We start from the raw sequence: 11,311 nt of genomic DNA on the forward strand, positions 1-11,311 counted from the left end.
ATAGAAAATCAATGCACTGGAAATAGTGCATCCTTTTGAAATCTCAAAGCCTGACCCAGTGACTTACTCTCTTCAGCAAAGGCACACCTCCTAGGCCTCTCAAAACCAAACAGGGTTACTAACTGGAGACCAAGTATTCAAATATCTGAGACTTATGTATCTCAAAGCACCTCAGCCAAGATGGGATGTGCATAAAAGAGGCCTGGCATCTCTGTGACCAGGAAAGGTGTGTTATTCCTTGGACCAAGAACATGTTAAGCTAATTCAAAAGAGACTGTGAATATTTGGCCTCGTTTTGGTTTTTTGTTTTTTTTTTGTTTTTTCCTCAATAACCATCCCTTGCTTGTAGCTAATTCTCTCATCTCACAGTCTAGGGGTTTTCTTAGGAGGGCCACTGCAGTGCAAGGGTCTCGAGGGATTTAAAGAAGGCTGGTCTTGCCAGGTGGTGGTGGCACACATCCTTAATCCCAGCACTTCAGAGGCAGGTGGATCTCTGAGTTGGAGGCACGGTCTACATAGTGAGTTCCATGACAGCCAAGTCTACACAAAAAGTTCCTGTTTCAAAAAAAATCTAAAAACAAACAACCCAAAAGAAAGGAAGAAAGAAAGAAGGAAGGCAGAAAGTAAAGGAAAAAAAAAGGTGGACAGACAAAGGTGTTTCTTTTTGAAGTTCATCCAAAGAGGTCTAGATGATTTGTGGGGTTAGACCTTCAGAGAGCACAAGGAAAGGATGTTAGTGAGAGCCAGAGGTGGGGGGGGGGTCACTGTACTTACACTGAAGGTAGAGGTGATGTCCACACCAAATTGCGTTGTCATTAATATTGATTGGGAGTAAAGATAAGGTTTACCAGTTAGGTTCCAGGGTGAGCCTGCTGGGCCACCTTACTGTGCAGGGGCAAGTGTAGGCGACTGGGGTAGGGAAGAGAAGGCTTTCAGCAGGGCACTGTTCTGCAGGAGCTACTGGAGGAGCTGACATATGAAGCCCTTTAATGCTTGACATCTTATCTGCAGGACCAACCTCCCACCCCATCACTAATTGCCACACACACACCAAAGGTAACATACAACAAAGGGCACACATTTATAGCATTACTACTTTGGGAGCCCTCAAATCTCCCCAAATGACTGGATAGTCTCTCAGTGAGAAGGTGTGACCCAAGGATACAGGAGGCAGAGTCAGAAGAAGGGCTTTTCTAAAATCAGAATGATTCAGAGAGGTGTCTAGAGTAGTAGGAATAAGGCAAGGACATCAGCAACCTTCTCCTAGGGGATGCACAGGGATACGATGTCAGGGTTAAAAGTTATTGAGAAATCATGAGGCAGGGGTAGGGTGGGGACATCACTCAGTCAGATTACAAATATGGGATACCATACTCTGCCTTCATGAAGGTTTCTGCTTGTTTGTTTGTTTGTTTGTTTGTTTGTGTATGAGCTAGAGTTTCTCTGTGTAGTCCTGGCTGTCCTGGAACTTACTCTGCAGACCAGGCTGGCCTAAAGAGGTAGCAATCCACTTACCTCTGCCTCCCAAGTGCTGAGATTAGAGGGGAGTGACATCACTGCCTGGGTCATAAAGATATTCTTATTCCTATTTTACAGCTGGAAAGTCTGAGGCTCGAAAAAGTTAAATACATTGACTAGGACCAAAACAAACAGAACAGAGGTTTAGAGCCAGGTCTTTCTAATTCAAAACTGTGTGGTGAATTCTCTGAGGTCTACAGTTTTTCTTTTTGTCTGTATACTCTTACTAATGAGCTTTATTGTCTAGCAGAATAATAATATTTAGACAGTCTTGAACATGTATAGGACACTCAATTGGATCCATGAATCTTTTCCAAGGGTGATAAAGAGCCAGGGTTAATGCATCAAGTGTCCCCAGTATTTGAGAACAGCCAGAGTCCTGTGCTGGCTGCAGAATACAGAGAACTTGGGGGGAAGCAATCCTGGCTTCAAAGCTATAGCTAAAACTCAGGGACCTTGTAAGGCAGTACAATCTAGTCCTGCATCCAGGCCTAACACCAGCTCATGAATTCAACCAAGAGTCTGCAGCATCCTTGAAGGTGGAGAGACAATGCAGCCTCTTTTCCAGCTGTGCTCATCCAGCCTGTGGGACTGACAGGCAGTCCTGAACTCTGCCACTGAACCTCTTAGGAGGCCAAGGCCCCATCTCATCCCTGTGCTTCAGGCTTCTCCCTCAATGGCTCCTTTCTTCCCTCTTCCCAGACAAGCAGGCAGGTCCTTATTTGCACCACTGCCAAGTTGGACAGCTCAGGGGGTCCGAGTGGGGATACCAGATTTTAAAGGAGGCCTGCAAACAGAAATTAATACACCCCTTGTTTGCATACATGAAGCGCTGGATAGAATGAAAGATTCCAGAAGTTTGTTTGTTTGTTTTGTATGTTTTTGTATATGTTCATGTGGAGATAAGTGTGTGCATACACATGGAGGTCAGGGGTCAAAACTGAATGTCTTCTTCGATTGCTTCTCCACCTTGAATTTTTTTCAGTCTCTTAATAACTTGGAATTTACTGATAAACTGGCTGGCCACAAAGTCCAAGGGATCCCCCTGTCTCTGCTGCCTCAGCATCTGGAATTAGATGCTCAGCTATGTCTGGCTTTTTATGTGGATGCTGGGGATCCAAAGTCACATGACAAGCATTTTACCAACTGAGCTACCTCCACGGCTTCTAGAAGTTCTTAAAAGAAGGGCAGAGGGTGCTCGAGTCCAACTCTCCATGCCTTGTAGCTTAGAGGAAGCTCATGGAGATGAAGTGAGACAGTGAATGTGCTTGTGATGTGAAAGGTATGCAAAGGATACACGATACAAGATATTCTAGAGTTCAGTTCTCAGGAGTCCCAGACATTCTGTGTGCAGGCCATTAATATGGTGAAGAATTTCAGGCAGAAAAGATCAAAGCATTTGGCTCAGGGGGCATAGCAGGGCAGGAACTCAGAAACATAATGGGCTCGCATTACCTCATGATGTAGGTAGCATCCAGGCCACTTCAGATCTTATGTATCACAAGGATGCCTGTCACATACCATCAAGATGGTAACAATGCCAATACATCCTGAAAACCAAAGAGGAGTCTGGGAAGTTTCACATGGAGATCTCATGGCAAATGGAAATTAGTCAGAGGTTATTCTTTCCTGAAAGAGAGACAGAAACACAAACAGTTCAGGTTAACAAGAATGGGTTAGATGGGCAGAAGTCATGTCAGTTAAGTGCAAGGACAAGAATATCTTCCAGGGTCGTGACTGCCAAGGCCACACATACAGTCACATGGCTCTGGGTATAGGAACTACAGGTTTCTGGGAGAAATGAATCAGGAATCAGGCAGAGGCCATGGTTAACAGTGAAGATCCTGGTTAGGTCTATAGCTCCAGCAGTAAAACATATAATTAGCATGAGCAAGGTCAAGCCTGATGCCCAACGCCTGAAAAAAAAAAAAGGCCGGAGACATGTTTCAGTAGTTAAGTGTGGGGCATTGTGCTATGCACAGACAGTCTGGTCTCCAGTCGGTTGAGAGGTGGAACCCCGGAGAAACCCAATGGTGATAATTCACTTACATGGGATGGTAGGCGTCCCCTCATGTCCCCTGGAACTCAAGGCTCCTGTCGAAGTTTACTGGCTCCCCCCCCAGCCCCCCATAGGAGAATCGTGTGGCTAGTAGTCACGTAGACAATGTCCCAAGCTTCTGACCTTCAGGCTAAACTCCTCCCAGTTACCTAGCAACATTAAGATAACAGCCCACCATAAGAGGGGCTGCTTGGCCCTTCCTCACTCTCTCCTCTTACTCTCTCCTCTCCTCTTACTCTCCTTTCACTCTCTCTCTCCCTCTTACTCTCTCTTTCTTACTCTCTAGCCTTTCTTCTCTCTCTCTCCTTTTCCCCTTCTCTCCTTTTGGCCATAGCCAGTCTCTCTCTCTCTTTCCACCTCTTCTCTTTTCCCCTGCCTTTCTATAATAAAGCTTTAAAATCATAAACTGTCTCTGTTCATCAAGGCTCGCTGTGCTTGGACAATGGGATAGGCTTTCTTCTAATGAACTGTTTCTAATCTCCCAATGGAAGGCCTTCTTGTGCTTCAGCCATGGACCAGATTTAGGACTCTGGCCTGTGTGGGAACCTCTCTCCGTCTGCCCTCTTTCCCATAACCCTGGAGCCCCTGGTATCAGGGGTGCCCCTTTTCCACTCCCCGTTGAGTGGGGTCAGTGACTTAGATGCCCACCCGGGGCTGAGTGCCTGCCCAGAGCACAGGAGGAACTCTGGCTATACATGGGCTCTTTCCCCCTCTTCCCCCACACTCCCTTTAGTGCCCACAGTTAAGAGCACTAGTTGCTCTTATAGAGGACCCAGGTTTGGTTTCCAGCTCCTACATAGATGCTTACAACCATTTGCAAGCATCCCTGGGGATCTGATGACCTCTTCTGACATTTGTGGGCACCAGGCACGCATATGATGGTATACAAACATAAATGCAGGGAAAACACTCATATACAAAAAACAAATAAATCTTTAAAAATATATATGCAAAGAAAAAGAGTCAAAACCCTGCTATCTTGACTTTACATGGTATGTGTAACTTTGGAGAAGATACTTCAGTGGGCTGAGCCTCAGTCTTCACAAACTTTAATGAGGCCACTGATAGTGACCACTCTAAGGGAATGGGGGTGACGATTAGTTGAGATACTAGGGTGTTGTATTAACAGAAGCTGAGTATTAGAAGTAGTTAGTCCTTGGTGATCTGCCATACACAGCCCAACTCCAGCATTCAACTCCTTAGGCCATTTCACAAATCAACAAACAATTCACTACTTTCCTATACATGCATCTACATTCCAAAGCCCAAAGGATGTGGCCACCTAAGACACTTTGAACTTTGGACAAGTGTTGAGATGAGGGCTCCCTGAACCCTATTTGGACTAGTAGACTATGAGGCACATCTACACTTCATGCCTCCTGCCTCTGAAGTCATGCCTGCAAAACACCAAGGAGCATAGAGTAATCCACTGTCTGGATCACACCCAGAGAATTTTTGTTGGGTGCCAATGTTCCTGTCAGAATTGTAGCACTAACAAGGGCCATAAGGGAAACAGAGCCAGCCATGTTATCCAGGAAACCAGTAACATCAGCATAGTAACAAAAGGCAGCTAACCAGCCTTCCTTCATGCCCCCTTCTCCCTTCTCTTTCCTCCAACACTGGTCTAGAACACAATGCAATGCAGGTTAACTTCACTTGAGGTCCACTTGTCTCTTCCTCTGAGGCTTCGAGAACAGGTGTGCTCCACCACATATTATTTACCAGCTATTTTTTTCTGTTCCAGACATATTGCTGGCCTCTTGCCATGTTATTATTAACTTAATCTTTTCCCAAGCCCACCATGATGGTGATGCTATCCTAATCCTCACTTTTGAGATGAGGAGCTAAGGGACTCAGATATTTAATAGCTTGCCCAAGGTCAACCTAGTGAGTGGTAAGATCCAAACCCAGAACTAGGACCTTTCTGTCTACCAGCATTAATTTTGGCCACATAGTGACATCGCAGGCAGCATAGTCCAAATTACTATTTTAATGTCCTAAGCACTCACTCTAATAAAAGAATATCAGGTATGTGGGGTTTTGTGTGTTTGGATTTTTCTCTGTTTTTAGCATATTAGTTTTGAGTGCTCACAATTCAGAACTACTGAGCCGTTTATCCTGGGTCAACTACTCTGTTCTCAATAGGCCACATGGTAGTCAGTGCTGAGAGATGGAGAGAGAGTCAGAGCAGTCTTGGCATCTGTACCGCTAACCTGTGCTTCCCTCACCAGCTAAACTGCCGTGAGCATTTCTTGAGCCAATAATTGGACCAATAAAAGAATTTGAAGACTACTTCCTAACCCCACTGGACCCACAGCTCTGTATAGGTAGGTACTAGATAGGGGAGAAGGTGGGCATTCCAGTGTGTGTGTGTGGGGGGGGGTAAGGTGGGTCCTAGAGGGAGGGAGAAGATGGAGTCTAGAATAGGAAGAAGGCTGGTCTTAGGATGGGGAGAGGGCAGGTCCTAGAGAGAGGTAGAGTCTAGACTAGGGATGAAGTGGGGGTTAAATTGAGGAAGGGCTGTTACAGGCTTTTTCCTGAAATGTTCCCCCAGAAAATGACATGAAATTGGAGGTTCGCAAGCACAGCAGGGCAGGAGTGAAGGAAGAATGGCTTGCTCTGTGAGAGGAAGGAGTGAGGACAGACAGGAGGCCCAGGGCCACCTGCAGGAGGACTGAGAGGCCTCTGAGGAGGGAGTGGAAGGGAGGAGAGCCAGCTGTGGCAGGAAGGGAAGGCGGGGAACCGAGGGAGCCTGAGGTTCAGCTCAGTTCAGGCAGAGAGAGGGCAGCCCCACTGTATTTCGCAGGCTGCTCTGTGGATGTAGGCAAGAAGGTTGAATGTAATACATTGGCCCCACCTCCTGAGCCTCTCTCTGAAGCTGCTGCATTGGACAGGAAAGAAAGGGTGAGATAACGGAGACATCATCTCTGCTCTCAGGAAATTCTGGTTCCAGTAGCTGAGAGGTGAGACAAAAGCCTGGGCAAGGTGCCCCACACGTCTGCGTTTTTTTTTTCAGGTAAGCAACTGTGTATGTGGAAGCCAGAAAGGGCAAGGGCCTAAGCAGAGGAGGAGGGGGGAGGTGGCGGGAGGTGGAGAAAGCTGGCAGGGGGCAGGGAAAGGAGCAGGAACTGAAGCAGGAGCAGGAACAAGCCCCAGGCCAGGCTTCTGAAGCTGTCTGGGTATACAGTGGGAGAACTGGGGCCTGCACCAGGTCCCCGGCTGGCTGATGGGTGTGGCTGAAGTTCAGCATCTGGAGAGGAGAAGTTCCAGACCCAGCACCTTTTCAGCGGTCCTCTTCCTGACAAGGTATATTTGTGTGGACTTTGCCAGATAACCGTACCCAGAGATCTCCTCTTAGCCTTCTTCCTGGCTGAGAAAGAACAAGTCTTCAACTGCTCTGGAAGGGAGAAGGCAGGGTGACTGTATTCAGTGGGAATGGGGCTTACCAGAAAAGGGATTCTCTGTCAGGAAAGGCAATCGGCCCTGAGAGTCCGGAGAAAGGTAAGCGAGCGGAACCCTGCCTGATACCCCGTGGAGGCTTTACCTATGGCCCAGAGGCCAGGAATAAGACACAGGCTATGGACAACAGGGCACACATAGGTGACAAATAGATAAGGTGAACGTTCCACAGAGTGGACTAAGAGGGATGAACATACACCGTATGCTGTCACAGAGCGAGGATGAGACCTCAGCTTCCTATTTCATACAAAGCCAGCATCCCTCTGTCCCCCAGCTAGGGCACTCCAGACCTGACCCAGCGTGCTAATCATCTGGAGTTTGCTAGCACTGCGTCTCTTCTGTGTGTTACACATACACACATGCATATAGTGTGCACATCTCCAAGCTCCAAAATGCTGAAAATATTCCAGACTTAGTTTTTGGTCCAAACATATCTCAGCCATACTCTGACATCTTATGAGCTCAGTGGATCCAAAGGACTACCCCTGGGCTTCGGGACACAGAGGGACATGAAATAGGGAACACAGGTAGGTCTACAATATGTCTTCTCTTAATCCACAGCTTCTGTACGCAAAATAAGAAGGAAGCCTCCTTGCACTCCACACACAGACACCAGGCAGTAAGCAGGTAGGCGTGGGGGAGGACAGGTACAGGACATGCCAAGTACGAGACGTCTCCTGTCATTCCTGCTGAGGTGGGGGTGGAAAGTGGTGCAGTCAGTGAGGGACTTTGGTGACAGATACTGTTCGGTGACTAATATTCCTGGCTACCCAGAGCAGCAGTCTGTGCAGCATGCATCCCAACTCTCAGCCGGCCTTGGCCTCTTTCTCCTGCAGAGGGCAATCCGGGTCAATGAGCACAGGAAGGCGTCCAGTGCTGAGCCAGCACAGCCAAGGCTCCTTGGCCCAGCAAACACAAGGGCCTTTGATGCTTGCAGAGAGCAGGAGCGCTCCCTTTCCAGGATGCTGTGTGTGGCTGCTTTTGGCAAGGCCTAACCCCAGGGCTGGCCTTGCTCTGGAGGCCACGACTAAGAGGTAGTAGCGCTTGAGGTTCTACACACAGCCATGGAATTGGAGAGAAGGGCCTGAGCTGGTGTCTGTGAGCTGGGTGGCCCTGGTCACAGACCTCGTTAAAGTTCAGGGTCCTGTCTGTAAGATGAAAGGGGATACAATAATAGCAGCCTCTATCTGGAAGGTCTCTGGAAAGAATAAGTAAAGATGTGTCTGGGAAATAGCAGAGAAAGTGCCCAGAAAACTGGGAAAGTCAGGACTTCTAGTATCTGGCTGCCATTCTTAATATGTTCCCTCAAAACTAAGGCAAGGCCACCTCATTGGCCAGTGACTGACCCCCAGGCCTACCCCAAGGTCCTCAGTAGTTTCTCACCCACATGGACATTTCGTTAACTGACATTCTTCAAGCTAAAGGAAAAGTAAATTGACAATAAAACTCAGGTGACTTCTATATTGTATGCTTTTCCTGTCCAAATGTTAAGTCCATGCTTGTCAAATTGGAGAACGTGTAGGTATGCGAGCCATGGGGGTTCCTACGGCCCACTTAGGGGAAGGTTAAACATTGCAGCTGAAGATGAACATAGACTATGAATTTCCATGTGTAAACTTAAACTCCAGGTGACCATCCCTTTCTCCCTGTCTCTGGTCACCTTCCATGGGAGAAGGACTTTTTATCCATTGCCAAGACCTTAAAGGCCTTGCGTAAGCAGACAGGTGGCTTGGAAACCCGTCTGCTGTCTTGTGTCATCGCCCCATTTTTTGGGGGGACCATTCTTTGCCTTCAGGAAAAGTGGCCTACACAGCTCAATGCCTGGGAGGCAGCCCTGATGCCCGTTACAGGATAACACATCTGTCCTGTTGGCAGGGACATCAGGAGCTAACCTGGTTTTCCAACTGGCGGACACCATGAGTATCTGAGGTGTCTTAAAGCCTGTTTCATCAAACCCCCCAAGCCCAGAGAGCATCTGTTTTGCTAGCATTTGGGGTGTAGGCACCCAGCAAATCCTTCTACCTCCAGTCATCTCTAACAGCACTCTCTCTCTCTCTGGGCTTCTAGCAAACAAGATTTTTCAAAGGGAAGATGGCTGGCAATGACAGTTTCAGAGGAGCCAAAGCCTCCTTCATCCCACAATGCCCAACAATATGAACCATGTACCTGGCATGGATATCAGTCGGAAACAGAGCCATATATCCTCTGGATAGGAAGGAGATTAAGTACACTCACTGTTATTTGTTCCTCCAACACCCCTCCCCCACCCTCGCGTTCTGCAGGAGCTGTGAGCCAATCGAAGGCTCTTTCTGGGCCGAGCAGGCAATAGAAGAGGCACAGGTGGACTCCCAGGATAGGTGGACCAAGGTGCCCCTTGGCAGCAATCAGATGCTGAGAATGAACTTGGAGAGTAAAGAAGAGGATGGTAGGAAGGGTGGCTCCCCAGGAACTCAGAACAACACAGACTCGCAGTTTGACACTCAGTCCTGCAAAGAGGAAGAGAACTGGCCTGAGTGCTTCAGTGCTGGGTGTGTGGCGCAGAAACCTGGGGAGATGCCTGGGAAGACCAGCAACTGGGGGAAAAAGGTATCGAGGATCACCCAGATTCGAGACTCCCCCGAATTACAGGAGGCTCTTGGTGCCCCTTCCAGAAGTTTATTACACAAAGTTCAGACACAGCCCCTTAGGGACTCGGTGGGCAGGGACAGAGGCAAGAAGGCAAATAAGGACCCAGCCTCAGAAGTCTCGAACAGCTTCTTGGACAGTGGAAGGTCTTTTGAGGCACAGAACAGTGTTGAGGCATCTTCCCTAGACAAGAACTCTCTGGAGCACTTTCCCAGGTCTGAGAGTACACCAGTTCAGACTCCAACCATTCCTGCCAGCCTGTTGGTAAAAGTACGGGACAGTAGAAAAGTCCAGGGCCAGGCGGGCCCAGAAGGCAGCGGGCAGGAAGAGGAGGGTCTCGATAGGTGTGTGCGGGCCTTCCAGAAGTCCACCAAAGTTCAGGTCCCCGCAGAACATCATGGCTCCAAGCCCTACGTGTGCCAACTGTGTGGGAAGGCCTACTCCCATCGCAGCACGCTGCAGCAGCACCGGCGCCTACACACAGGCGAGCGGCCATACCGGTGTCCCTTCTGCGACAAGGCGTACACCTGGTCCTCCGATCACCGCAAGCACATCCGCACTCACACGGGCGAGAAACCCTATGGGTGCCCGGACTGCGGCAGGGCTTTTGTGCGCTCCTCCGATCTGCGCAAACATCAGCGCAACATGCATAGCAATGACAAGCCCTTCCCGTGCGCCCAGTGCGGCTTGACCTTCAACAGGCCACTGTCGCTGCTGCGCCACCAGCGCACGCACCTGGGCGCCAAGCCCTTCCGCTGCTCCTCCTGCGGCCGCGAGTTCTCCGTGGCCAGCCGCATGGTGGAGCATCAGCGCGTGCACTCGGGCGAGCGGCCCTTCCCCTGCTCCACCTGCGGCAAGTGCTTCACCAAATCTTCCAACCTGCAGGAGCACCAGACGCTGCACACCGGCCAGAGGCCCTTCAAATGCGCCGACTGCGGTGTAACCTTCGCGCAGCCCTCGCGTCTGCTGCGCCACCAGCGCATCCACACTGGCGAGAGGCCATTTCCTTGCGCTGAATGCGGCCAGGCCTTCGCCCGTTCCTCCACCCTCAAGCGGCACCAGCAGATCCATTCAGGAGACAAGGACTTCCTCTGTGCAGAGTGTGGCAGGGCTTTCCGCATCGCGTCCGAGTTGGCGCAGCACATCCGCATGCACAATGGGGAGAGGCCTTACCAGTGTGAGGGCTGCGGCCAGACCTTCACCCGCTCCAGCCACCTCCAAAGGCATCAAGCCAAGCATGACACCTGCAAGAAGGAGCCTGTCCCTTCCTCTTCCGATGAGTGAGAGTACAGTAGACTTTCAGCCAAGGGAAGGGAAGACACCCTTGGCTTCACATCCTCTTCTACTCTCAAAGTTATATTGGCAGCCAGGATCACTGGTTACGCCCTCCACTCCCTGGTTTTTGGCCATGGATGGTCCCTGTACTTCATGTATTCTGTGTGTTGTAAGAATATGTATTCTCCAGAATAGTGTCCAAGTGTGCAGTTTCACACCAGTCTCCCGCTGTTTAGAGGCCAGGGTAAGATAAAGAATAGGGGCTGGCCAATAGTCGGATTTCTTAGGTAAGTAGATTCCAGTCACAGAGAAGGTAGAGAATTCTGTGCTAGCACCGTGCAGGATTCCATGGGTACAGAGACGAAAAAGGTCTAT

At 49.3% G+C, this 11,311-nt stretch overlaps 1 protein-coding gene across 1 annotated transcript; it reads left to right on the forward strand.

Annotated features, from left to right (window-relative positions):
- Positions 1 to 9,196: 9,196 nt before the first annotated feature.
- Positions 9,197 to 10,945, forward strand: Znf648 (zinc finger protein 648). The gene has a single exon (XM_021164898.1). The coding sequence runs from the start codon at positions 9,197 to 9,199 to the stop codon at positions 10,943 to 10,945; it is 1,749 nt and encodes a 582-aa protein (XP_021020557.1).
- The last annotated feature ends 366 nt before the right edge of the window (positions 10,946 to 11,311 follow it).

The sequence above is a fragment of the Mus caroli genome, chromosome 1, assembly GCF_900094665.2.
Source record: "Mus caroli chromosome 1, CAROLI_EIJ_v1.1, whole genome shotgun sequence".
Taxonomy (NCBI): Eukaryota; Metazoa; Chordata; class Mammalia; order Rodentia; family Muridae; genus Mus; species Mus caroli.

Excerpts from the sequence above, each read along its gene's own strand:
- Znf648 (XM_021164898.1), top strand. The coding sequence starts at position 9,197 with ATGTACCTGGCATGGATATCAGTCGGAAACAGAGCCATATATCCTCTG.